This window comes from Haliotis asinina, chromosome 10, assembly GCF_037392515.1.
Source record: "Haliotis asinina isolate JCU_RB_2024 chromosome 10, JCU_Hal_asi_v2, whole genome shotgun sequence".
In the NCBI taxonomy this organism is placed as follows: Eukaryota; Metazoa; Mollusca; class Gastropoda; order Lepetellida; family Haliotidae; genus Haliotis; species Haliotis asinina.
This window is the reverse complement of record NC_090289.1, coordinates 47,349,863-47,377,811: the sequence shown is the minus strand read 5'-3', so window position 1 is coordinate 47,377,811 and position 27,949 is coordinate 47,349,863. Positions and strand designations below refer to the sequence as shown.

The 27,949-nt window shown below is 39.3% G+C and overlaps 1 protein-coding gene across 1 annotated transcript; it reads left to right on the top strand.

The window, feature by feature from the left end:
• The first annotated feature begins 287 nt into the window (after positions 1 to 287).
• LOC137299046 (isoamyl acetate-hydrolyzing esterase 1 homolog) lies at positions 288 to 26,804 on the top strand. Its single transcript, XM_067831522.1, has 6 exons — positions 288 to 376; positions 17,382 to 17,437; positions 18,180 to 18,399; positions 19,283 to 19,370; positions 20,092 to 20,210; positions 21,232 to 26,804. Exons 1-6 carry the CDS (start codon positions 320 to 322, stop codon positions 21,415 to 21,417), a joined length of 726 nt encoding a protein of 241 aa, XP_067687623.1. The 5' UTR covers positions 288 to 319; the 3' UTR covers positions 21,418 to 26,804.
• Positions 26,805 to 27,949: the final 1,145 nt, after the last annotated feature.

Sequence of the window (27,949 nt, the reverse complement as noted above, 5' to 3'; positions counted from 1 at the left end):
AGCTAGTCTGTCCTACCAGCCAGATATGCGAAACGTCCGCAGAGCTACTTATTATATGGGTATGCAAATACATGTATATAGGAAATAAATTTGTTTAGGTAGAAAAAGCAAATATGTGCGTCCCAATATAAAAAGAAATGAATATATCTGAACGCCAAAAGCGCAAAACTATTTTCTTTGTGCAAACGGTGATTGAAGTTCCGTAAAAGCATACAAAATACGTCACGTCAACAAGGGGCGGGTAACTCTAATTACTAATCATACCTGCAACCATACCAGATATTTATACAGTTTGCGAATCTAGCTGAAAATTACAAGGATGAATAACAAGTTGACATGGCCGAAGATATTTCTGTTTGGAGATTCGATTACACAGGTAACAACCACAGACAGGCACCTGCATGTCTACAGGTGTCGGCTCGTTTTGACCATTGCGGCTTTGTTCTAGTCTGATAAACTCCATCTAACCATTCAAGCCGTTGTATTAGCAACTTGCATGTGCTCAAATGTGTTTCATTGCATGGGTCACACACCCTTTGGCAGCTAGCTAAACGTCTTGTTCTACCTAACTGAACTAGGGGAGGACAGACATGTCAGTATTATCACACTAAAGTGCGTGTGTGTACACATATGATTCACATCGGCAGTCTGTAAAATGTCTAGATGGTGCAGTCAAGTTGTAAGTTCACTTTCAGTATGAGCAGATCGTGTACTTTTTATCAAGTTTCAAAATGCATATAAATATGATGACAGAATAATTAGAATTATAAGACAAAATATGAAGATGTACATTGACTTTGCACGACTCGATTTAGTGCTTTTTTACTTGCACGAGTGCAATCCAATATTATTATTAGTCTTAAACTTGCGCCAGGTGCATGTCAATTTTTGAGTGGGTACACTTCTGAGTAAAACATCTAAATGATTCAATAGCTTATTCCTTGCTTTACATATTGCAAAAGCAGTTCATCTGGAATTGACTGGTGCAAATAGGTTTTTATCTTAGACTGCACATAGTGCAAGTAGGTTCACATCTCTTATATCAAGCCCAGCTTTGTTATTTTTCAGTCATAACACTTGCAAATGGTTAAACTTCAAAATGTTTTCATTTCTTATCATAATAATGAAGATGGAAATATCACTGAGTACAAAATAATTTCTCTCTGTTGAGCAATCTATACTCATTGCTACCAGTTGCGCATGTGGGTTTCACAGCAGAGGTCACGAACCAGTCAATAATTCTGGTATATCATTTGGGTACATACACGAGGAAACCAATGAAAGCAACAACTAGTCCACATTTAGTCAGGATCAGTACCCCTTTCAAGATGCAGGGTGTTTGTTTCACTCAAAGAAAATAATATATTGGTATGGCATGAAGTGGGGAGGCATGGAATTGTTGAATGTGAAATATAATAATACAGTAGTGTCGGCCATTTTGCATCAAACACAGGTCAATGAATTTACTTCACACCGAGCTCATTAATTATAGATAGTCATTGAAGGATACTAAAACACTTGGAGGCATGAAGCAAAACCTGATCTCTAATGTAATTCTTTGTATGCGCATATCTGCAGCACGACTGATCATAAACTAAGTGAATGCCTTCGTTCATTCTTGTCCTGTTACAACAAATTATCAGTTTGAACAATTTGGTACCAAATTGAGAGGAAAATATCTTCATTAGAAATAACAAGCCACTGGTGTAATGTTCAGTGTGATTTTAGTAACCTCAGTTTGGTAAAGCTGTCACACTGCGTAGTCGCCCAGTATAGCTCGTCCCTCCCTCTCGTCAGTCACTCATGTGCATAGAATCACCAAGATGGAATTCAGGGCTTTAATTACAGGACACTAATTCCTGTGTACTATCTGCATAAAAATTGACAAAGAACGCAATGAAATAGACTAGCATGTTAACAGGGATGCAGAAAAAGTCCAAATGCCTCTTTTTGATATTTTGCTCAAGAAACAATAAGTTATCACTGAGTCTTCTACTAGCTGGATTATGATATCATTTGCTGTGTAATTACTGTGATGATCATGATACACAATACAGTAATAGTGACTGAATAGCAACAATAGTATAACATATAGTATTAATAATAATGTTTATGTGTCTGTGACCCTTATTTTGTGGTCCAAGGGTTCCTTTGACAAGGCAACTCCCCATTGTTTAACATTGCACTAAGGTTACCTTAGACTTGGGTGAAAATTAAGAGTATGAGTCCCAGAGACCCTCAAATATAGGACTGAAGGTAAATCCTAGGATGGGTCCAAATTTTCTACCCGAATACCCCAGCTCAGTTACCCTACCCTACCTGGATACCTGTTATGTTAATTCATTACATCAAATTTACAAGAAATGGCAATATATTCTTCAGCTCAAAGGCTAACATTTAAGGTTTTTCAGTGTCAGAACCATGTTTTATGTTCAAAACATGTGACTGTAAATTATGTCTAAGTCTTCAAAGACAATACAGCCTTGTAATCATGAAAGAATAACGTATAAAATTGTTTAGTCTGTTAGTTTCATGATCATATCATGAAATGATAATTCATACCAAAAATACTTTATTAATTGTAACCAGTACAAGCAATATATTAGCATTCAAATATGAGGAAAATATGAATATAGAATATTAGTTTCATCATGTATCAGTAAAAGCTTAGACAAGACTCCTCTCAAAAGTAGTAAAGCTTATCTCACAGACATTCCATTGAAAAAGGTATAAGTAATGACCACACAATTTCACAGTTAGAATCCTAGCCTGAGGTAATCAGAACACTGTAAGACAAACCATTCACTAAAACAAGGGTTATGTCTAGACGGGTTAATAAACTGCTTTGAAGAGGTAAACATGCCATCACCTACAGTAAAATAACATTATGCAAACACCAGTTAAGGGTTGTTAAAGATCTAGCCCAGAGTAAGCAATCAAGCATCCAGTAAATGTGCCAACAAGATTAATGCCACTTAGAATAGGATTAAAAGATTAAGTACTCCCCCTGTCTGGTCACTGAAGTTGTAATGGTAAGACACACCCCATTTTGTTTATTCCATTGGCTATTGTAGGTTACACCCATTTTTGTCAGCAAATCAGAATCTTTGTATTGTTTGAATTGTAGTTAAATAGTCTCCAACTTCATTTGTCCAGTAGTAGGGTTTAGACTCCCAACACAGGTCAGCTCTAGCCCTCAGCCCAGAGAGTTGTACCGACTCTCTGTGGCCACCCTTGTTACTCCATCTCTTGTAAATAAAATTGTAATTAGCTTCTTGTGACTTCGGACTCTTTGCTGAGTTAATTCCCCCAAGCAAACCAGCACGCCAGTTAGATAAGGGATTTCACTGGTACCCTCACTTGGACCCGAGATCCCTATCATAACAGTTGGCGGAGAATCAACGATTTTCGGAACCTCGGAGCCCAGGAACTAACTACAACCAGCTACAAGAACATATGGAATAACAAGCGACTGCATCCACCTCTGATCTCAGCACTGGATTAAGGACCACCAACTCTTGTAAAGACACCAAGCAAGGAAGAAAAAGTCATAAAAAATTGTAAGTACAAGTTTACATTGTTGATTTCTTGTCTTTCTTCATTATAGTACGGTACATACTATCAGGTGTCATGGCAAATATGGAGTTTGGGCTGGAAAGTAACTTTGGAAGTGAAATTCCTACTGTGTCCTTAGTTACGCCCCTTGCCAAGAGTGTAATTCAGGTAACATTTGGCACTGAAACAACAACTTGTTTAATAGATACAGGGGCATCCATTTGTTGCATTTCATCTGCTTTTCTAAACAAAGCTTTCAACAACCCTGTACTTGGAAACTCATCCTTTCCACACATTCAGGGTGTTGGCGGTGAATTGCACAAAGTGTTGGGTTCAGTTGTGTTAGATTTTGTCATTGAAGATCAGGAATTTTCACAAAAATTCCATGTCCTGCCCTCATTACCACAGTCAGTCCTGCTGGGTGAAAACTTCCTCAATGACAACGATGCAGTCATAGATTATAGCTGCCATTCCCTCATAATAGGCAACAGCACTTCAGATAGGCAGTATATTAACTTCATTACCAATCAAGATCAAGAAATTAGTGGATTAGCAAAAACAATAGACCAAATTTATATCCCTCCTCAGAGTGAAATTCATTTCAAGGTAAGACTGTCTGAGGCAAAAGATCATTCCCTCGTTCTCATTGAACCAATTGCCTCCCTCACTGCTCATTCTGAAGTAGCAGGTGGTAGGACCCTCTCGAAAGCACACAAGAAAACTGCTACATTTAGGCTAATGAATCCTTCCCAAGAAGAAAAAGTTTTAGACAAAGGCACAGTCGTAGGGAAATTTAGTTACATTAACAGACACTCTATCTTTGAAATTGATGGTGACCAGCCATTTGTAAGTATAGTTAGCGCTGACAATAAGAAGACTGACAATGACTCTAGGGATTATGTCAAAGTTGCTCAAGATTTAGGGTTTGATCTGACCAAGACACAACTGACGCCTGACCAGCAACAAAGACTACTCAGGTTTTTAGGACAAAATAGAGACATGTTTTCCACAAGCCTTGCAGATTTAGGCAAGACTGACATGCATGAGCATGTCATTGACACGGGCAACCATCCCCCTGTTAAGTGTAGGCCTTACAGGCAATCGCCCCATCTCCAGAGAGTCACTGAAGAACTGGTAGAAGATTTTCTCAAATATGATTTAATTGAGGAATCCACTTCAATGTATTCAGCCCCCATCATCTTAGTTAAAAAGCGTGACGGCTCATACAGATTTGTTTGTGACTACAGAAAGTTGAACTCTGTCACCTTACCAATGTCATGGCCACTCCCTGTTTTTGACGATGTTGTTGATCACATCGGCAATGGCCAAGCTACAATTTTCTCCACTTTAGATCTTGCCAATGGCTTTTTCCAAGTGCCATTACACGAAGATTCTAAGCATAAAACTGCTTTTGTCACCCATCAAGGCCTCTATCAATTCAAACGTTTGCCGCAGGGTTTGTCTAATTCTCCACTTTGTTTTCAGCAACTCATGAGCAAAGTGCTTAGGAAATTGCTTTTTAAAGTAGCACTGATTTACATTGATGATTTGATAATTTACAGCAAAAACTTTGAGGAACATCTCCAACATTTGGAGCAAGTCTTCTACTATCTCAAACAGGCAAATTTAACACTGAAGCCATCAAAATGCAATTTTGCAACAGACAAGGTTTCATTTCTCGGTCATGTCTTATCATGTGGAGGTGTCCAAGTTGATGACAAAAAGGTCGAAGCAATTAAGTCCTTCCCAGTACCCAAATCACAAAAACAGGTTCGTTCGTTTTTAGGCCTCACAAACTTTTACAGAAAGTATGTGAAAGATTATGCTAAAATAGCATTGCCACTGAATGCATTGTTAAAGAAGCATTCAGAGGCAGAAACTGGGAAGAAACCAAAATTCCAGTGGTCTCTCGAGTGTGATCAGGCATTTAACACACTCAAACATGCTATGTGTAACACACCTGTTCTAGCTTATCCAGACTTTGACAAAGAATTTTTCCTCGCAACTGATGCCAGTGATATGAGCATAGGGTTTGTATTAAGTCAAAAAGATGAAAAGAATAATGAGCATCCAATAGCTTTTGGCGGAAGAGCTCTTCATGGCAGCGAGAAGAACTGGAGCATTACGGAAAAAGAAGGCCTAGCTCTGGTTGAAGCCATCAGATCATTTCGTCCATACCTTGCAAATTCCAAATTCACTGTCTACACAGACCACATCGCTTTGAAATGGCTCAAATCCATCAAGGATGCCACAGGTAGGTTAGGTCGATGGTCGCTAGAACTATCTACCTATACTTTCGATATTGCTCATCGCAGCGGCAAAGCTAACGCAAATGCCGATGCACTTTCACGCAGGGAATATGAGCACAACATTAACTGCCAGAATCAAACAGAAGAAGATGCCGAGAAAACAGTCTTTACAGCAACTTCACTTGGGCAAAGAAGCAATACCACAACGTTGGCAAGCCCACATTTATCCTCACAGGTCACCCAATCCACTCAGACTGAAAATGATAGCATAGTAAGTATTAATCACGTGGATTCTGAATCAAAGACATCTCATTGGTCTGTCACCTTCGAGTACGAGGAGGACTACCAAACGGTACCGGCAAACGTTGTTGCAGCATTACATGCCACCAGTGATGATGTCACACAAGCTACAATGATCGAGGCAAATATTAATTCTCATCCCAACTTACGTCACCTACAAAGGATCTGTCCAGATTTCACACAGATTTTTGACTACAAAGAAGATGACGTCCTTCCAGAAGATGAAAAAGATCGCCAAAAGATTCTACTTGAAGCCACTACCTTTGAAATTGATGATGGAATACTTTATAGATTTGTCCCACAGAGACAGAAGGGTCATGCAGAAAAGTTTATTAAACAGCTGGCAGTTCCAAGAACTCTCAGGAACCAGGTCCTGAGATCCTACCACGATTCTGAGTTTGGCGGTTGTCACCATGGGAAGGAAAGGATGCACAACACCATGAGACCAAAATACTACTGGCCCAAGATGTACAGCGATATCGCTACATATGTCCAGACATGTGAGGTATGTCAACAAACCAAGAGGCACTATCACAGCAAGAAGGCACCCCTACGTCCACTACCTGTAGAAGAAGTCTTCACCCGATGGCATGTTGACATCCTTGGTCCCTTGCCAACTACACCAGACAAGTACAAGTTCATTCTGGTCGTCACTGATGCAGCATCAAGATGGTGTGAAGCCTTTCCCCTTAGAACACAAGAAGCCACAGAGGTAGCAGATGTTCTCGTGAGAGAAATATTTTGTCGGTATGGCGCTCCAAGGACCTTAATTTCAGACAGAGGTCAGAACTTCATGTCGAAATTGATCAAAGCTATTTGTGAACTTTTGGCTATCAAATTCACTCATACTAGCCCATACCATCCCCAAACAAATAGCTGTGTAGAGAGGCTCAATTCCTACATCAATCAGTCACTAAGAGCCTATTGTAACAAAACTCAAAATGATTGGCCCCGGTTTCTTCCAGGCATTATGATGGCCTATCGGATGGCTCCAAATTCATCCACTCAAAAGTCCCCTTTTGTTATGCTTTTTGGCCGAGAAATGAGAGCTCCACAAGATGTATCGTTAATTCCAAAGGAAAATTTAGGCCACAACAACAAAAGTTATCTTTCAAACTTGCTTGAGGAGCTAGAAATTACAAGGACAATTGCAGCAGAAAACACAGCTCGAGCAAAGGAGGTGTATTCGGAACAATATAATCGTAAGGCTAAAGAACCAGATTTCTCCCCCGGTCAAAGAGTTTGGCTATACTGTCAAAAAGTAGAAAAAGGCCTTTGCAACAAATTAACCAAAAAGTGGTATGGCAGTTATTACATTGTTCATGTAGGTCCAAATTTCACGTACAAACTGCGCCGAAGTTCTGACGACAAATTACACAAACCACTGGTCCATGCCAATCGTTTGAAGCCATATTTCGATCCAGCTGATCGACCACAGTATCCACCAGAACCATACCTGAACAACAACAATAATATGGATTCAAATGTGATAGATGACAACGAGGGACAAGTCAACAACCCACAGCTCAACAGCAAGGATTCCCAGTCAACACGTTCAACCAATGATCAACCAAACACAGGTACAGAACTCAATTCTAAAACTAAGGCAGGCAATCGGAGGTCTAGAACCAAAAAGAAGACAGGCATACCGGAAAGCACAGCAGGACCTAGTACAACAGTTCCAAACCAGGAGCAGAACAAACCAGGCACAAGTAAATCCACCAAGGAGAAAGGAAATGCAAACAAGGGAAAACGAGGTGTAAACAGGAAACATCATCAGCCTAAATCAAGGCCACAGTCAGAATCAAGTCCAGTTGAACAACCAAGCCAACAACCAATGTCAAGCAAAGGAAACAAGATTTTCAATCCTGATGACATTCATTCACTGCTTACTTCCAAGAGAGCAAACAACAAAATCTACTATAGGGTGAAATGGAAGGATCCAGAAAGAGGAAATACATGGGAATATGGCAGCAGCATTCCAGACACAATTCGAAGAGAATTTCACGTAAAGAAAAACATGTCAGGAAAACGACGAAAACGGCCACTGAAAAATCACAAGTTCTTCGACCAAAAAGAATCTGCGCAAAACATTCAAACAGTTATTGCTCTATCAAAGAATTCCAAACAGAAATCGACGAATGCAGACACTAAATTGGATGTTAAACCATACCCAATAGTACCAAGACATCTACGAAAAATCAATAAATTCCTTGTGAAAGTTCTGGGCATAGAAATAATTCAAGGAGACTGCTATGTCACAGCTGCGTATAACACTCCAAAAGATGATCCTTATCATATCACGACAACTTATTTTGAATCCGTTCCTCCCGATCTCATACAGGACTACATCAATGAAAGCTGGATGGACTTCTATTCATATTTGGACTCTGACAATCCTGTAAGTATGGTACAAACAGATGCATCTCCAATCTATGAATCCAAACGTATGACATTTCCTTTCAACAAAATCAGATTTGGATACCGTGTACCAGCCACGTCTTTTCAACAAAAGATGTGCCCATACGAATTTGTGCTCCCCTTACATACCTGTGATGTCCAGGTCGCAATATACCTACAAAAGATACAAGATCTTCTTAATGAACGGTTATTACTGTTAACCTCCAGGTAGGTATATTCATGTCGAGTCGTTTCACACGGTGTTACCTGAAAACACTAGTTGTGAACAAATGACATCAGCCTGATCACCTGAGTTATTTTGCATCACAACAAAATTTTGAGCATTGATCTGATCAACCAATCTCAAAAGTGAAATAGACCGTACTGAAGTAATGGAATGAAACAAACCTATCGCGAAACGAAAACAAAGTACACAGTACTGAAATGAAACAAACCTATCGCGAAACGAAAACGAAGTACACTGTACTGAAACGAAACAAACCTATCGCGAAACGAAATCGAAGTACACCGTACTGAAACGAAACAAACCTATCGCGAAACGAAAACGAAGTACACTGTACTGAAAAGAAACAAACTTATCGCAAAACGAGAGCGAATTACGCCATACTGTAGTGGACAAGCCTTAAAACAACGTGAAAAAAAACAAAAACAAACAAACAAAAAAACAAAAAAAACCCAGAGTGAACAAACGGAACTAAATTGAACCGAAAATCAGCCAAATGTACAGCTTGCACTGATGCTAAATGAACCAAAAAGCAAGGGAAGTAAAATTAATCAAAGTAAACAAAAGCCAAAATCAAACGAATTAAAATAAAACTAAATAAAAATCACTAAACAAATTACAGACAGACAGACTGTTTGTCTAACCAAATTAAAGGTGTCCAAATTAGTACATAACAAATGGTTCTAAATGAAATGTACTTGTATGAGCTCAATGAACACATGCACTTGTTATATGCACAAGCACATGTATATATGTTTACTTATACCTAACATTTCTCTCCTAACAGGAGAAAAGTACTTCCTCAATTACATTGCCCATGCTTGATATTCCAGGTTTTTACTTTAATACATATGTCACATTTTACCAATAGACAATTTATTTTCAGGGCAAAATATCCTTATGTACATATTCTACACAAATCAAAATAAGTTACATGTATATCGTTGCCACTAACTAACTCTCATTTGTTTTGTATTTTTCATACAAATCATCTGTCTGCATGGGATAATGGACAAGTCAACTCCCAAAATTAGGATGTGGAACCATCACAAGGCCTCCTGGAAACATCAAGAACCAGCACACCTAGCCAAGACAAGCCAGATTCCACATCCTGACACCCTGACGACAGCAAAAAGAACCTGTGCCCCTATATCAGAGAGAGACAATAATATATTTAACTATCATTTACTATTCTAACATTATGATGCAACTGTCCATCAACTAAATTTTTACCACTGTCCATATTTTCTTTTGTACAAGTTTGGGGACCAAACTTTTTCAGACAGAGGGGAAGTTATCATGAAATGATAATTCATACCAAAAATACTTTATTAATTGTAACCAGTACAAGCAATATATTAGCATTCAAATATGAGGAAAATATGAATATAGAATATTAGTTTCATCATGTATCAGTAAAAGCTTAGACAAGACTCCTCTCAAAAGTAGTAAAGCTTATCTCACAGACATTCCATTGAAAAAGGTATAAGTAATGACCACACAATTTCACAGTTAGAATCCTAGCCTGAGGTAATCAGAACACTGTAAGACAAACCATTCACTAAAACAAGGGTTATGTCTAGACGGGTTAATAAACTGCTTTGAAGAGGTAAACATGCCATCACCTACAGTAAAATAACATTATGCTAACACCAGTAAAGGGTTGTTAAAGATCTAGCCCAGAGTAAGCAATCAAGCATCCAGTAAATGTGCCAACAAGATTAATGCCACTTAGAATAGGATTAAAAGATTAAGTACTCCCCCTGTCTGGTCACTGAAGTTGTAATGGTAAGACACACCCCATTTTGTTTATTCCATTGGCTATTGTAGGTTACACCCATTTTTGTCAGCAAATCAGAATCTTTGTATTGTTTGAATTGTAGTTAAATAGTCTCCAACTTCATTTGTCCAGTAGTAGGGTTTAGACTCCCAACACAGGTCAGCTCTAGCCCTCAGCCCAGAGAGTTGTACCGACTCTCTGTGGCCACCCTTGTTACTCCATCTCTTGTAAATAAAATTGTAATTAGCTTCTTGTGACTTCGGACTCTTTGCTGAGTTAATTCCCCCAAGCAAACCAGCACGCCAGTTAGATAAGGGATTTCACTGGTACCCTCACTTGGACCCGAGATCCCTATCATAACAATCACAACAGGTCTGGGTATTGAGATGGGTATCTGAGTCTAACTCTACATGCCAGTCCCGGGTTTCTGGGTTACCCATCCCAGTCCTACTGTGCACATACACATACATGCATACAGAGATAGAAACCCCCAACTGAGCATGCATGCATGCACACACACAATGGGCTCCTCTAATGCAAGCATTCCCACATGCACAAACACACAGCCTCCCCATGCATGTATACACCCATCCGTGAACGCAGACACAGAGAAATATGCTTTTTCTACTCACACAATCTGGAGGTAATGCAAGGGAACCACTTTTCCAGGATGTCGTTTCCAGATGACGTGTAGATATGTGTTTATTCCAAGACACTAGCCCATATATCATGAACCTCTAGGTTAAGACAGACCTTAAAGTGACACAAGGCCTTACAACAAGTAATCAGACTGTTGTAAGTACCTATTATGCATTGTTTGACTAAGATCAAATCACCGTGTCACAAACTAGGGCCTGTTATTTGACATGGTGCATGACACAGCATAGATAAGAAACTTGAGGAAACACAATCGTATTAAAAATAATTTGGATTGTTGTCCAGTTATAAGAATGCAATAAATCTAGTGGAGATAAGCAAACAATCTGTATCCCCAAGTTGTGGTAGGCATAGAAACTATGGCAATGATGAAAAAATGAGAACAATGGACTGATGAAAACAGTGATGAGGAGATAACCACGACCACACACTCTCAAACTGTTTACGTGACCCCTCTGTGACCTCCTTTAAAGCTCCCTACAGCTCCAGGACTCTCTCTAAAGCCAATTTCATGCACTACTTCTATCGAAAGTGAGTATGGTTTTACACAACTTATAGCAATATTCCAGCAATGTCATGATGGGAGACACCAGAAATGGGCTCCATACATTGTACCCATTTGGGGATTTGAACCCAGATCCTTAGCATGACAAGTGAATGCTTTAACCATTAGGCTAAACCACCACCTTTCTTTTGAAGAATGTGTCCTTTGGTATTATGTTTTTGTCAGTTTGATGCATGTTTTTTTGCTCTTAGATGAAATGTTTCGAAAAAGGGAAATATTTACACAATGTATGACTGTATCAGTATCTCCATGTTCATGGACTCTTAAAGCTATCTAAAGTAGTTAAAGTAATGTAAACAACGCTACAAAAATGGTTTGGGGCACTCAGTCTATGATAATATATATAGGAAAGTGTTTCAAACCATACATCACATAAACCAAGCCTTACCTAGCTTGACCAACATTTGTGTGGGAGATTGTTATCAGATAAGTCCTGGTTTACCCTTAAAAAATTGGAAAACTTAGAAAAAATCAGCAATGTACACAGTTGTATGAAACAGACCATAATATGACCTGAATCACACAGATTTGCATGCATTGCATGGGAAGGGGTCATCTCATAAGGTAGCTGCTGATGATACGAGAATACCAAACGTCCCGCGCAAATAAATAATTTCAGGAGATGATAGTCTGAATGCATAGTGAACTGTATAAGAGTGTTATACTCATGACAGTGCATGTTATAGATAAGTGTAGCAGTGTCAAAATGTAATGCTTTGTTTAGCTTTGAATTATATGTGTTTCCATTGTTTTGTGTTGTGCTGGTATATATTAAATTGACTTATTGATTAATGACAGGAAAAGAACACGTGTTCACGTATCACAGTGTGCTGGTCAAACTACATTATAGTGACGACTTCAGATGTAGTGTTGACTTGGAATGCTAAGTGTCATCATCAGCTGAATCATCCAAATGGATGATGACGGGTGCAATTTTGTTATAATCAACACAGTCTGATCTGCAATAGTCCTCTTTGATTTTCAGCACATGACCTTCAGCCTTTTGTCACACGTCCGGAGTAATTCTAGCAAAGGAGGCATAAACCAGGTCCTTTTCATCAGATAGTTTGAACATCACGTTGTTTCTGGATATGAACCCTTTGCAATTAGCCCAGATGAGCTTGATGGTGTTGAGCTCACAGTGCTTGACTGGTGAACTTAGGGAAAAGTGACCATGTTGAAAATCCAAGTCATCGCTGATTTACTGGAATGGTTATTTGTTTTGCTTTATGTGCTGTAACAACTGCACCATGGTTTCTGATTGTTTGTAAGGCACATTACAGGAAGTAAGATATTCCTGCATATGTGCTTTAAGGCTACTTATGGCAACAGTTGGTGTTCAAACCAGTCCAAGAATACCTCACCATTCATTTCATGGTGATAATACCTGTCTGTGCGCTTTGCCTCAGACCCTCTATCAAACCCTTGTCAGAGGTGACTGCGTGAAGAATGACCAAACGCTTGCCCTTTCCTGACGGCAGTGCAGGTACTTAATCTGATGTTAGCCACATATGTCAGTTGAGTGTTGGACGCATGGAGACCATGGAATATTTTTCTGTGAAGACATGTCTATCATCCCCGCATTTTGTATATTTGAACCCCATATCTACAGCTAACGTTGGATGTGACATGTTTATGGTGTCTTTTATTTCCTCTCGTATTTGCAGAAGTTGTTGGTATTTTCCATTCATACAACTTCAGGGCAGCTCATCAAATAACACTTATCAAAACTGTCCAGCTTGTGTTACTTGGCTTATTATTGGTCATTGGTTTTGAGACAAGCCCCATTGTAAATTTCTTCGCAACCTCATCTACCCGGCTATATGACAACCCCAGTGCACAACTGGCCCTATAGTACACCCTGTCATAACTAATAAATGGTTTCCCTCTGTCTCTTTCAAAACAGAAGTATTTAATGACGTTATGAACAAGCTTCTCTGTGTTACCATCTATGTTGTTGATGCAGCGCTTGCAGTATGTGATTGGGAAGTGCATACACTCGTATACCGGGTGCACAGGATTATTGTGTTATATAGAGCCTACACATCTCACACAAAATAATTGATGCACTACACATTTTCGAGGCCTCAATAACGCAGACTTGATTTCAGGTTATGATTTAAATTACTAATCTATCCTACTGTTCAGTTCTGACCTGGGTGCAAGGCAATTGCATAATTAAAGTCTGCTTCTTATTATTGTTTGGACTTAGTAAAAATAAGAAAGTGGTAGTTTTTAGAAATTTCTTCTCCGTAAACGTTGGTACTGGATCAGTGATATCATTAAAGCTTGAAATCTCAACTAGGTAGTTGTTGCCTTAGTTAATATTTTATATCAGCCTTTTGATGATAGTTGAGATGAGAAAATACAAGGTAATAACCATTTTTGTAGCATTGTTTACAGTACACTAGTTTTAATCTAATGTTATGCTGACAGTATTTCAACCTCATGGCAACTTATTTCAAGTAGTGAGATATAATTTATTGTCACTCTCAGAACATGTGAGATGTGTAGTCAACGATTATGAAAGTAATAATTAGACCTGAAGGGTCGTACTATGTCAGCAATTTACTATAAATAGTGGATTATAAACTATACAATCACCTAAAAAACAGAACCTGGAAATTCCAACTGCAGAAAATAATGCTCTTCCTAGAATTTTCTTGTGAATATGTTTACAGTCATTTAGAGTAGAATACTGAAATGAGTTCAGTATATCTCAATTTCATTTCCATTGCATGCCTGTATATGACCGGGGCTGTGGGGTAGCCCTGTGGTTAAAGTGTTCACTCTTAACACTGGAGATCTTGGTTCAGTTCCCAAATGGGTACAATGTGTGAAGCTCATTTCAGGTGTCCCCTGCCATGATATTGCTGGAATAGATCTATTGCTAAAATCAGCATTAACCCAAAGTCATTCACTTACTTTTAAAAAATGCAATTTACTTTATGCTGTTATTTTTTACCCAGGGTAGCCTTTTGCTTTGTATAACCAACTATCTAAACCAGGGTGCAATTAGCTATTTACAACCTGCACTGGTGCATGTTAGCAAGGGCTGGTGCAGGTTACCTGCAGTAAGAAAATGCACACGGTGCAGGTAAACGATAAATCCTTCAACATCTTATCACTGTCATCATCTGTTTTATTTGGGAAGTAAGTGAATAAAAGTAAGTACTAACATTTTTTCTCTGCATGACTTGCTGCAAGCAAAACTTTGGTGTACAGTAAGACCGCGGATACTTGGACACCAAGTATCCGGAAACCTTGCCTTCTGGTCAATTCTCATGAATAAACAATCTCTTACATTATAAAAGTGACTGTCTATAACAGATATTTGGTTTCCGTTTCCGGACAATAAATTTTACAAACGAACTGACTAAATCAACGCAAAATTGACTCACTTACTGCTAGACACATAGATGATCCTGTGCACTAAGCACATTTGTGACGAGAGGCGGTACAACGAATTGGGTGAGTACATTTGGCTGCTACAGGTAGCTTGACGATTATGCACGTGCAATACATGCTAACCGTGACTTGAAATCAACATCACATATTCCTTCGAATGATAAGACTGCAATTTCAGGCATAAGATACTGATATTCCATGCTAACCTTTAGTTAAGACGAAGACAAATAGATGGTTGGGGCATTGACAAGCATTTTAGATATTCAACAATTTTGTTAAATAAAAACCAGGAAAATGTCATTTGCTTCGTGAAATGGATCGGTGGTCCTAAACATATTTGCTCAGTATATTGTGTTGATTCAATTTGTTGGGAATGTACCTGTTCCCAAATCGAGTGTGCTATAACAATTCATGCAAGAACCGCACAGGGAAAATGAACTTCTCGATATTTACCAGACAACCTGTCTCCCTCTTGTTTCAAGTGGATCGTTCTGTGGGGCATTCACAAGTATGCAAATTGGGGTCATTTGTCAGGTGGATCATCTTATATGTGTTTACCAGTACCTGCATGAAGTGTTGATCTTCCGCTGATTGTGTGAAATGAAGTGCAAGTGTCCCACATGTTTTGACACGAGACAGAGTCTGCTTATCAATATTCATGACCAGTTAGAAGGGTATTGGTGGTGATTAATAGGCCTATATGACACTGAGTGAATTGTAATTGGCAAATCAAAAATGACCATGATCTTTTGAAAGTGGTTTTGAACCCAGAAGTGTATGCTCACTACTGTTTCAAGAACAAATCCTGGATGACAGAAATCCATATAACCAAATACTCAGTTATCCTGCACACAAAAACAAATGTGTTCGAATATCCAGGGTCTCACTTTCTCATAAATTAATTATGTAACAGTTGTCTTACATTTGAGATTTATGAATACAGGTAATGCGAAAATGAATCAGAATCATTCATCATTTATCATCATAGGGTCAGGTCCTGTTCATTGCATTTGATACTGAGTACTTTTGTTTTGAAACTTCCTAAAGTAGTATTTGTCACTTTATAGAACCAGTGACATTATTTTACCATGTATCCCAAATTTTGATGGGGCAGCCAAATCTATAAAAGCCATTGTTGCACTCGGTGCTGCTGCTGAAAAATCCCGAAGATGCACCCTGTATCCAAAGTAAGGCTCTTACAATCCAGATCACTAAACTCATTATTGGCTGAATATCAGGTAATTGCTCCCAAATTGAGTGGAACATATTTATGAGCACTAAGTTGCTAAGAAAGGAAGAAGAACATAATCCTGAGCACTAAGTTGTTAAGAAAGTGAGTGGAACATAATCCTGAGCACTAAGTTGTTAAGAAAGTGAGTGGAACATATTTATGTACACTAAGTTGCTAAGAAAGTGAGTGGAACATAATCCTGATCACTAAGTTGTTAAGAAAGTTAGTGGAACATAATCCTGATCACTAAGTGCTAAGAAAGGAAGAAGAACATAATCCTGATCACTAAGTTGCTAAGAAAGTTAGTGGAACATAATCCTGAGCACTAAGTTGTTAAGAAAGTTAGTGGAACATAATCCTGAGTACTAAGTTGCTAAGAAAGTTAGTGGGACATAATCCTGAGCACTAAGTTGCTAAGATAGGAAGAAGAACATAATCCTGATCACTAAGTTGCTAAGAAAGTAAGAACATAATCCTGAGCACTATGTTGCTAAGGAAGTTAGTGGAACATAATCCTAATCACTAATTTGCTAAGAAAGTTAGTGGAGCATAATCCTGAGCACTAAGCTGCTAAGAAAGGAAGAAGAACGTAATCCTGAGCACTAAGTTGCTAAGAAGGTTTGTGGAACCTAATCCTGAGCACTAAACTGCTAAGAAAGTTAGTGGAACATAATTCTGAGCTCTAAGTTGCTAAGAAAGTAAAAAGAACATAATCCGGATAAGTTAATAGTAGGAAAAATTGCATGTAATCCTGATCAGGCTCATGACATATTGGTTTGTACTTTTAACCCTGAGATCAAAGTTAGTGAGAGATAGCACTGCATAGATATCAGATCGACCGGAAATCCAGTAACAATTAAAAATCGGTACCAGACCATTTGAATCGCAATCACATTATTCTATAGGAAAATTGATAGTATTTATGTAAAGACAGGAAACAGTCCATTTGTTTAGGTTAAAGGCATCAAATCTATTTGCATGTTTTGTTTCAGCTTAGTTTCAGTCAAGATGGCCAGTGGGGTGCTTTGTTAGCAGATTATTTACAGAGGTAAGGCTAGTGCATACTGAGTGAGTATACTTTTAGCAATGTTCCAGCAATATCATGGCGGGGGACACCAGAAATGGACTTCACACTTTGTACTCATGTGGAGAATCAAAATCAGGTCTTCAGACTTGACGAGTGAACACTTTAACCACGAGACTACCCAACACAAACTGCACACACAGACTGCAGGTTGAACTTCTGTACTTGACTCAACTCAAAACCGCATATGATTTTGAGTCAGGGATACAAGAATCCTTCCCTGTTGCTAATAACAGAATAACAAATTGCCACCAAATACTTTATAGAAGTAATATTGACAAACGTCATGGATAACAATTTCTTTCATTTCATGAGTGCAACTTTTCAATACAGATTCTTGTACAGTGGTACAGCTGGAGACCACTAGTAGTGTTAAACCATACTCACAACGCTGCACAATAAATTGCAGAGAACAAAATTACTGGTGTGCCCCTCTTTGCTGAAATATAGTCAGCAGCAGAAATGTCTTATGCGTGTGCTTTATGTGGCATTACAAGTGACTTTTATGACCTTACAAACCAACATGCCAAATACTAAGATCTTGAAAGTATAAAATTCCTCTTTGGTTGCTTTATGTCATGCCCCCTGTAAATGATACAGATGCCTTTAGAATGTCCATTATCGTAATATTATTACTTTTTAAGATTTAAGTACTTTGTCTGCAGAGATGCTTCTCAAGTGAAATGGAATGATTTCCTGTTTTCAGGAAATGTGATGTGATAAATCGTGGTTTCTCTGGCTACAATGCCAGGTGGTGCAAGTTTGTCCTGCCCCAGATCCTTGGTAGTGATGATGCTGCAAGTGTAGCTGCTGTCACCATCTTTCTTGGCGCTAATGATTCCAATGATGGAGACCTGAACCCCTCACAGCATGTGCCCCTCAAAGACTATCGGGAGGACCTGACAGAGATGGTGCAGTATTTGCAGGTCAGTAGTTATCTCCCCTTCTATGTGTCTTTCTGTAAAGCAAGGGTTGAGCATGTGTTAGTATGGTTTGATGTTGGAAAACTCAGCTGAAACTGTAAAATGTTTTGGTTTCTTTGGATGTGATTTCCAGATTTGTTTTAATAATAATATCATTATTCAAGACACTCATCACAGTTTCATTCTCTTGTTCCTCTTCGTCCCTGTCCATCTGTTTGCTTGTCCACTTCTTTGTTTGTGCACCTGTTTTGTCAATCCACCTGTTTGCTGCCCTACATGTCAGCTGATCCACCCGTTAGCTGTCCTACCTGTTAGCTGATCCTGGTGTTTGCTGTCCTACCTGTTAGCTGATCCAGGTGTTTGCTGTCCTACCTGTTAGCTGATCCACATGTTTGCTGCCCTACATGTGAGCTGATCCACCAGTTAGCTGTCCTACCTGTTAACTGATCCACTTGTTTGCTATCCTACCTGTTAGCTGATCCACGTGTTTGCTGTCCTACCTGTTAGCTGATCCACCTGTTAGCTGTCCTACCTGTTAGCTGATCCACCTGTTAGCTGTCCTACCTGTCAGCTGATCCATCTGTTAGCTGTCCTACCTGTTATCTGATCCACCTCTTTCCTGCCCTACCTGTTAGCTGATCCACCTGTTTGCTGTCATACCTGTCAGCTGACCCACCAGTTAGCTGTCGTACCTGTTAGCGGACCCATGTGTCTGCTGCCCTACCTGTCAGCTGATCCACCAAGTTAGCTGTCCTATCTGTTAGCTGATCCACATGTTTGGTGTCCTACCTGTCAGCTGATCCACCTGTCTGCTGATTCACCTGTTAGCTGTCCTACCTGTCAGCTGATCTACCTGTTAGCTGACCCAGCTCTTATTTCCTTGCAGTCAATCGGCATACAGAGGGAGAGAATCATCCTCATCACTCCCCCACCATGTGATGAGGATGCCTGGGGAGAAGAGTGCAAGAAGAAAGGTATTCTGCCGTCCCTAATTGCCAGGTGTTTTCAGGCAATATGAATTCATCTACTGCAAATGTTTTGCTGCTTATCTTTTTAAAGATCCTCTGAAATTTGAACTGCGATCCCAACGTTCACAAGAATGAGTGTTTCTGCTAGGTTCCTCATACATTATTGCCCTTTTTCTTTTGTTAGAAAAGATAAGGGTTTACTTGTCAAAGAGATATCAGCTGGTGGGTGGGTGAGTGAGTGAGTGAGTCTGTATACTACTCCAATCAACATTTAAGTAATATCAACTCGCACAATTTGTCAGCATGCTGAATCACACTGAGGTGTGAGTACTTTGCTGAAGGTGATGTACACAGATGACAGTGACTGATATATGACATACATTGACTGACTGATATATGACATACAGCTGTGATATGCAGCTTTGATATATACAGTCAGATATGACATACATAAAATGTGTGTGACATGCACATTCAACTGTGACCAGTATATCCTTCATGAAAGGACACAGTGTATTTCAGTTGATATTCGAAATATTATTTTCAAAATTTTCCATGGTGTTTAAAAATATTTGATCTTGATAGGTCAGTGAGAGTTATGTTTTCAACAGCAAGGTGACTTTTCAACACAGAAATACAGACTGGCAGTAATTTTGCTAAACACAGCTGACTGTGAAAAACAAACACTCCTTTCTAATGTGTGCCATGGCATTTTCCTCATGACCAGATAAGCCGATGAGCAAGTCCAACACTTTGACAGAGCTCTATGCCAAGAACTGTGCTAAGGTAGCCATTGACTGCGGTACCCAGTGTGTGGATCTGTACAAGGCCATGATCAAATCAGAGGTATTTGTTAGAAAAGGCAAACTTGCAGTAACACTGAAGAATGTTATTATATGGTACTTGATTCATAAATCCACCGGCTTCAGAATACTCAAGTGTCACATCTATTTAGAGCAGAGTGTTTATGTTTTATTTACCACAACAGCCTAAAGTTAAACATCTTACCTATACTTATCATCACTATTAAACTAAATTACACTGTTAGTTATTTATAGTTTTTACAATGTAAAAAATAAAGATTTTATTTCACTTTCAATTTTGCTGGAATTCCGGGCAACCATTATATACACATGCACAAAAGTTAAAAGCCACCCACTATTTTTATGAATTGCTTTGGATACTCAGTGGTATCATAACGAGATCTATGCCTGCCACTGACATCATTGGGTTGATTATGTTAGGCAACTAAACAGGTGATGACGCTGCGATGACTACCCTTTTCACTTGTAATGACCCTGCATGACATGCCAGCATTTTTCATGCCTATCCCCTGCCATCTCTCAGCAGTAGTTAACTTTCTCCTCACCACGACTGATTTTCTAACGCTACAGTGAAAGGAGAATCTCACAACAGACCCGGGAAACCAAGTGTGTGAAAATTGGTTTTCAAGATTCAGATGGTAGGGAAATGTAGTTGCACGTGCTGAACCTTTTCCTTGTCATATGTTGACAATCTTAGGTTAAAGAATGTAGGGAAGGCTAATTCAGTCATAAACATTTATAGTTTGTATTTCTGATCTTCAGTGGTGAAATCAAGATACTATGAAAATAGTGCCGCTTAACTTTTGTGCATGTGTACATTTCACATAATTTACAAATAATCCTAATTGATCATGTCAGTGTCATACATTGTTTAATATCTGTATTTACAGTATTTAAGTGTTTAAAATACTGTCATTAATTTTTATGTTCAACACAACTGTCATTGTCATGCTTCTTATTTTTTCCCTTTTCAGCTTATCCAAGTGGCAATTGAATTGTAGTTTTTTAATGTAATTTTTCTTTGAATGTTTCTTCATTTGCAGGAATGGAAGGAAATGCTTTGTGATGGTCTCCACCTATCACAGACAGGATCTCACTTGTTGTTTACACTGCTCCAGCCAGTCATAGACAAGCTTACATCAGATGTTGTCTTCAAGTTTCCCTTGTGGGATAAAGTGGACTACATGAATCCTAAAGTGTCTCTATGCTCTGCCAATACATCCAGTTAATGTGCAGATGCTCTGTGAATTGTTAGTGTGCAGGTGCTCTGTGAGATATATTAGGCCATCTCTCGTTTACCCAGAATAACCGCATTTGAGTTTTTTGTTTTGTAGGGAAAGGTGTTACTTTTCGTTAGTAAGACCTCTTCCCAGGGTTTACTTTTCGTTAGTAAGACCTCTTCCCAGGGTTTACTTTTCCTAACTTCAGTTCAACATTCAAATGATACATGAGTGTTTGAAATCAATGGAAAAATATTATTCAAGATTAAAGTTACAATACAAAGGTTTTCCAAAGTGGGATTGGAACTGCAATTTTCTCATCCTTAGGTAGACGCTCTACCGCACGCCACCAGGCCGATGAAGGTGGAGGAGTTAAATTATCTACTTATAGTTACTGTCATTAAATTGATTTTATGCGCGCTTCAATTATTGTTATGTAGCTTCATTAAGTGATCATTATTGACGGTATATATGTTAGAGAAAACACTTCTCCTCAGTTTTGGTAGACAATGTAAAACCATCGGGGTCCCTCCCCTTCTAGTTTTACATTGTCTACCAAAACCTCGGAGGTGTGTTTTCTCGTATACATATACTGTCAAGAGATGACCTGACATATAATGAGAAGCACGCTTTAGGTTTATATGTGACTAGTTTGTATGCAGGTGCTCTGTGACTGGTTAGTATGCAGGTGTTCTGTAACTGGTTAGTATGCAGGTGCTGTGTGACTAGTTAGTATGCAGGTGCTCTGTGACTAGTTAGTATACATGTGCTCTGTAGCTAGTTAGTATGCAGATGCTCTGTAACTGGTTAGTATGCAGGTGCTCTGTAACTGGTTAGTATGCAGGTGCCTTGTAACTGGTTAGTATGCAGGTGCAGTTTACCGCACATGCTCCCTGGGGACTGCTGAGTGCTTGCTAATGAGCATTCTACAGTGAGTAAGCTCTGTAACTCTACTGAACTATCTCACTGTACTGCGCTGCTGTATCCTTAGCCCTTGGGCACAGACCTTCTAGGTGCTTAGCCCTTGGGCACCCCCCTCCCCCGAATCCCTAACCCTTGGGCACCCCTCTTCTGGATTCTTAGGGTTAGTGAGTAAAGTTTAAGGTTGGCTTACCTTTGGTGCGAGTGTATCCATCCATTGTGAATTTGAAACATGTTTCTACCCACCAGGACTCATCAATCCATAAGGACACTGCAGACGTGTTTTGGGTGTTGTCTGACTGTGGCCAAAACACGTCGTGAAGATATAAAGCTTGGCGAGAGGCTTGTGTTGCAGATGTTCTTCCACCCGTTGCAGAGTGGGCTCGTAGACATGTTTCACCACATCCAGAAAGGCGAGGTATTTGTCCTTCTCACCAGACAAGTACTTTCGGCGGAAGATGTATTCCATAAAATATGAATCATAGACCTTTTTCTGGGTTCCAGAGCTGGGAAGTTCAGTGTTCTTCATGGCATGCCAAGTTGACTCAATAGTGTTGGTGTGCGCTCCAGTTTCCGGGTCCTTAAAATGCTTGCTGTGATTCACTGTCAAGTGCATGTAACCCAGTTGTCCCAGCTCAAAGAGGCCTTCCAGCCGACTTTCTGGCTCAGTGCTGCCAAGCACCCATACACCTCCGACCTTTTTCCCACTGTTGAACTTTCTCTTACCAAACTTTGACTCGTTGATTTCCATTGTGGTTCCAGGGCCACTGATCTGGGAACTGTCCGCCTCGATGACAGTCATGCAGATCTCTCGGCAAAACGTTGTTTGAACCGATCCTCAGTTCCCACTGGATGACATGGGAGAGAGTCTTGTGCACCCAGTAGTATAGGTGCTTCATCACTTGCGCAAGAGTGAGGTGGGAACCGCTGAACCAGCTCCTCTCCCAGATGGATACTTTCTACCTACAGGTCTTGACCCGCATCTCCAAACTAGTTCGTCTCGACCGTAGCTGCTGTCTTTCTTCCTAGTCAACTTGCTGCTACCACAACGGGGACAGGTTCCTGTAAAGTCACGTATGACCCTGCAGGTAGTCAGGCAGTCGACAAGGGCCAACGAATCAAATGTCAGATGATAAACATCATCATATATCATTACTTCGCTGGATTGGCTGCACGAGATCTTGAAAACAATGGCTAGGTGTGGCTTTTCGCTGTGATGAATGGGTAGGCAGGGACTAGCTCTGCGCATGCACAGGAAATGGAAACAAACCACAATAGTTTGTTGTCATTTACTGCACATGCACAGAGCTAGGGTGGTAATGACCCATTAAACGAGCACTAACTGTGATCGCAGTGGTGGTCCCGAGGTACCGTGTCTGCTAATTAGACTAATTAGCACCCGTCTGGAATCCCATGACTCCTGCTGAGAGCGTTCGAGCCCTGCCAGCACAGAAAAAAATCGGAAAAAGTGCACCTGGTAAAGTGCACTGCTCCCAAATTCTGGCATCAGTAACACAAAAAGAAAATAGGAAAGCAAATAAGGCAAAACATACGAGTTTATGACCCCTAGATATACTTGAAAAAACAACCACTTTCCTTCATCATAGTTCAAGTTCGCAAATGTTTTTATTTTATGCTTATGTGCTGTGAAGTGTATATATGTTTTGTCAAGACCACCTCAGGGTTGTCTCAAACTGCCTAAAATTTAAATATCTCAGATATGTTTGAATTCAGAATTTCCCAATACCCTGAAATGACAAAATATTGAAAACATATACTGTTGGAAATAAATAAGGGATCACATGAAAGGACAAGTGTTCCTTAATTATTTTTCAAGGTTTCTTCACAAGCTATCTGATACAAAGCTGTTGCAGAAACCTGGAAAAATATAAGGGAACATTTGTGCTTTCATGTGATCCCTTTTATTTTACCCTCAGTATATATCTTTAGAATATCCGTTTTTTCCTGTCAAATGGCATATGGGAACATGGGACCCTCCATATGTCTGTGGGTACTGCACATCTATGTTGTGTCAATTCACACAAACATGTTCTTGAGTGCCTTTTGAGTCTTTGAGCACATACACTACCTATCAAAAGTTCAGCCTTTCTAGAGTAAATGTAGCCACTTTAGTCAGCTGTTCTGAAATAGATTTTGCCAAATATTCCCTACTGTTTAAATACATTGTTTATACATGAACTGTTGTATTGTAAAACAAGTTCATAATGATAAAGAAGTTATTGTCATAGGTTCAATAAATGATGAGATTCAGTAAAAATTGTAGTATTAATAACCAAGCTTTACACAAAAAAACAACAGCACATGCTTTTCAGCAAAATGATGCATTATCATCATGCAATTCAGCGATTTGTTGCCCCATTTTCATGGAGAAAGTCATCTTCGATGTAACGTTCCTGTAATCATAACATATAGAGAGCGCTTTAGGCGAGTCTAAATGTTTTATGGGTATACTTGCATCATTCAGTTTTGGTAGTGACAGATGCCTTGGTATAGTCAATGTCCTTTTATGCTTTTCAAATTGAGGGACATTGCATAAACTGACTGAAATGTTGTCATGCAATTAAATGCAGTTTACTACATTCATTATATTGTCTTTGTAGTTGTTCATGCTGACGGGTTTTTCAAATTTCTTTGCATGCTGGTATGAAAAACGTCATTGGATTATGGTGATTTATTTCGTATATTTCAAAGATATGAATGCTACTCATATTTTGTAGGGATATCTACACATTGCATACTAATGACTCTCTAACATGTGTTATCAATGTTGCATATTATGGAATGAAAGGATATTTTTTTGAAGTTGAAAGGGATAATTTTGTATTCATAATACTGTTGAGAAGCTGGTGTCATCTTAGGACACAATCGTGGTTTTCTGTGAGTTTCACCGAAGATGTAAACGTCTAAGATCTGCATCCTCCTAGGCTTTCTTCACACATGAAGCTAAAATTATGACACTACCAGAATAGTGTTGGAAGTGGCACTAAGCACAACACATTCACTCACTCACTCCACTAAGTAATTTAGGTAGGTAGAGGTAGCGTTATGAATGCCCTTGAAATACATAACATAATATTTTGTACAGCTCAGGTCAGTAATTCTTGTCAGCAGGGTTCTATAGCGAAAGGGAAAATGCTACCCTAGCATTAGCATTCAGTTATCACACTGTAGGTCCAGGTTCAGTTCCCCAAATGGTTGCAACGTGTGAAGCCCATTTCTTGTGTCCTTAGCCATGATATTGTGGGTTTATTGCTATAAGTAGTATCAATCTAAATTTACTCATTCTACTCATACATAAGAAATGTTGATTCATGTTCTTAAGGATCAGTTCGTTTTGAAAGAACTTGTGAGGGTGAATACATAACACGTCTTTTTTATTCTTTACACCTCATTTCAGAGCTAATTCTTGTTCCTTCACCATGTGAATGAGGTGAGGCCTATAGTCAAATCGTTGAGTCCTGACACTGTCTGGCCCTGACTTAATGTTTACAGGTCACCGTGACATGACTGGAATAATGTCAACTGTGGTGATAACCATGGTTTACATTTTAACCTTCAGAGTGTTTGTACACATAAATATCTGCTGAAAATGGTGGGCAGCTGGTTACATGCGTATTTGTTGTATTCACAGCATGATCTCAGGAACTATGCATAATTGTGACACATTGATATCATTGTAATAACTCTTATTCCATTACATCGACTGTCAGTGATGCAAAGGTCGCAGGTGTGCCCTCGCTTCAGACTGGTTGTATTTCAGATGGGTGTGTCTGAAAAGTAATGATTGACAAGGTGATTTGTCATTTACTTCAAAAGGGAGAGATTATTTCTTGACTATGCATATAGTTTTCAAAGTTTTTTAATTCCATGGAGAACAAGGTTCACGTATTTGTACTGTATCATATATTTTCTCTATCTTATATCACCAGTACGTGCCTTGTTTGGATAAGGGAGGTTTTATGGTTGTGGTATTATTTCCAATGAATATGTTACACAGGACCAAGCACAGAGAGATATGCTGCAAAAGATGCATTTACAGTTGCTTGCATGTGAAGAAAATGGTTCACTGGATTACTGAAAAAAACATATTGGGTGAAAAAGTTTTTCAAAATGACTGTTTAAAAGTGTTCTGTGTCAGGAATCCAGTGCCCTAAAAATAATAAATGTTTTTTACCCAGTTATCATTTTCGGTAAGTCATCGAAGGCCTTGCAATTTAATGGACAGAGTTACTTCCCTTTGGGATACTATGACATCAATTCTTGATGCCCATTGACAAGAATCCAATGGTCAGCTGAAGACAAGTAGTCCAGTGGCTTTTTTACTTCTGAGGGAGTATGGAATAACCAGTAATGAATTATATAGTGACAAGCCTTGCCTCAAAATATGGATCGCATGGTGGTGATTAGTGACGTAATATCACATTATTTATTCCTGAATAAAGATCTATTCTATCTGTATGGGCTGTGTTGTAAGTGACTTACTTCTTCCTGTAGGCAGTCAGAACAGAGCACATCCATTACCAGTAAACCCTGGACAATTGGTCTCCCTTAAGCCAAGGTTGTAATAGGTGACTAATGGAATGGGTTGTCAGGCTTTGTGACTTGGTTCACACATGTCACTGGTTCAAAACGTGTAGAACATTGCCCATGATGTCGACTACTGGATTGTCTGGTTCAGATCGATAATTACAGACAGCCGCCATATAACTGGAGTATCGCTGAATGCGACATAAAGCTATACCCACTCACCTTTTATCTTTCAGATAAAAACTGGGATAATGAGTTACAAGTAGTATGCTTGTCTCCATTTTGTTCCAGTATACACTGGTTCCAAATCTTAAAAGATGTGACATTGAGCCGTCATAATCAGGTTGATTCTCTGGTTCGAACCAACCACAAGTATGTCTACAATGGAACCCTGTTCTGTGCCGTGATCACTGACACTTACACCATGACTAGAATGTTAGGCAAACGGCAACTCACTCGTGGTAGTGTAGATAGTGTGTCGTCCCAGAATATCGGTTATTCGATCCCCGATCCCGTTCTGGGATTGTTTGTGTCAATGACTCTTGGCACCAAAACATGGTACAAGGTCTGACTTACGTGGAGAGGCATGTCTGAGTGAGCTATCACACTCTCGCCCTAAGCTAACAAACTGGGCTAATACAGTGCAATAATTTTCAGCACTTAGTTGTTTTAATTTTTTTCATTAAATGATTTCGTCACAACCTCTGTGGAGGTCATACTGAAGAGTTGCCTCCCTTTAGAGTTCGATCCCCAGATTAACCTATAGTGTTTTGGGATTCGTTTGCATCCTGCACGTGCAGTGTTTAACCAAACTGATAAATGTAAGTTCACATCGAACGTATTAGTTCTTCAAAACTGACAAGCCGTGGGTTAACGCAATGCTGAAGATGTCGGCATTTTTCTGTCAAGCTCAGTATTGGGGCCGTTTCGTACACCGGAAGTTGAAGAGTGACGTCATTCTACTACTTATCCAGCAGTTGACAACAACGCTGACTTCATTTCCGCCTCTCGCTGTGAGCCGAGTACGTTAAAGACAACACAAACAGTCCATTTAAGATACTTCAGTTGTGGG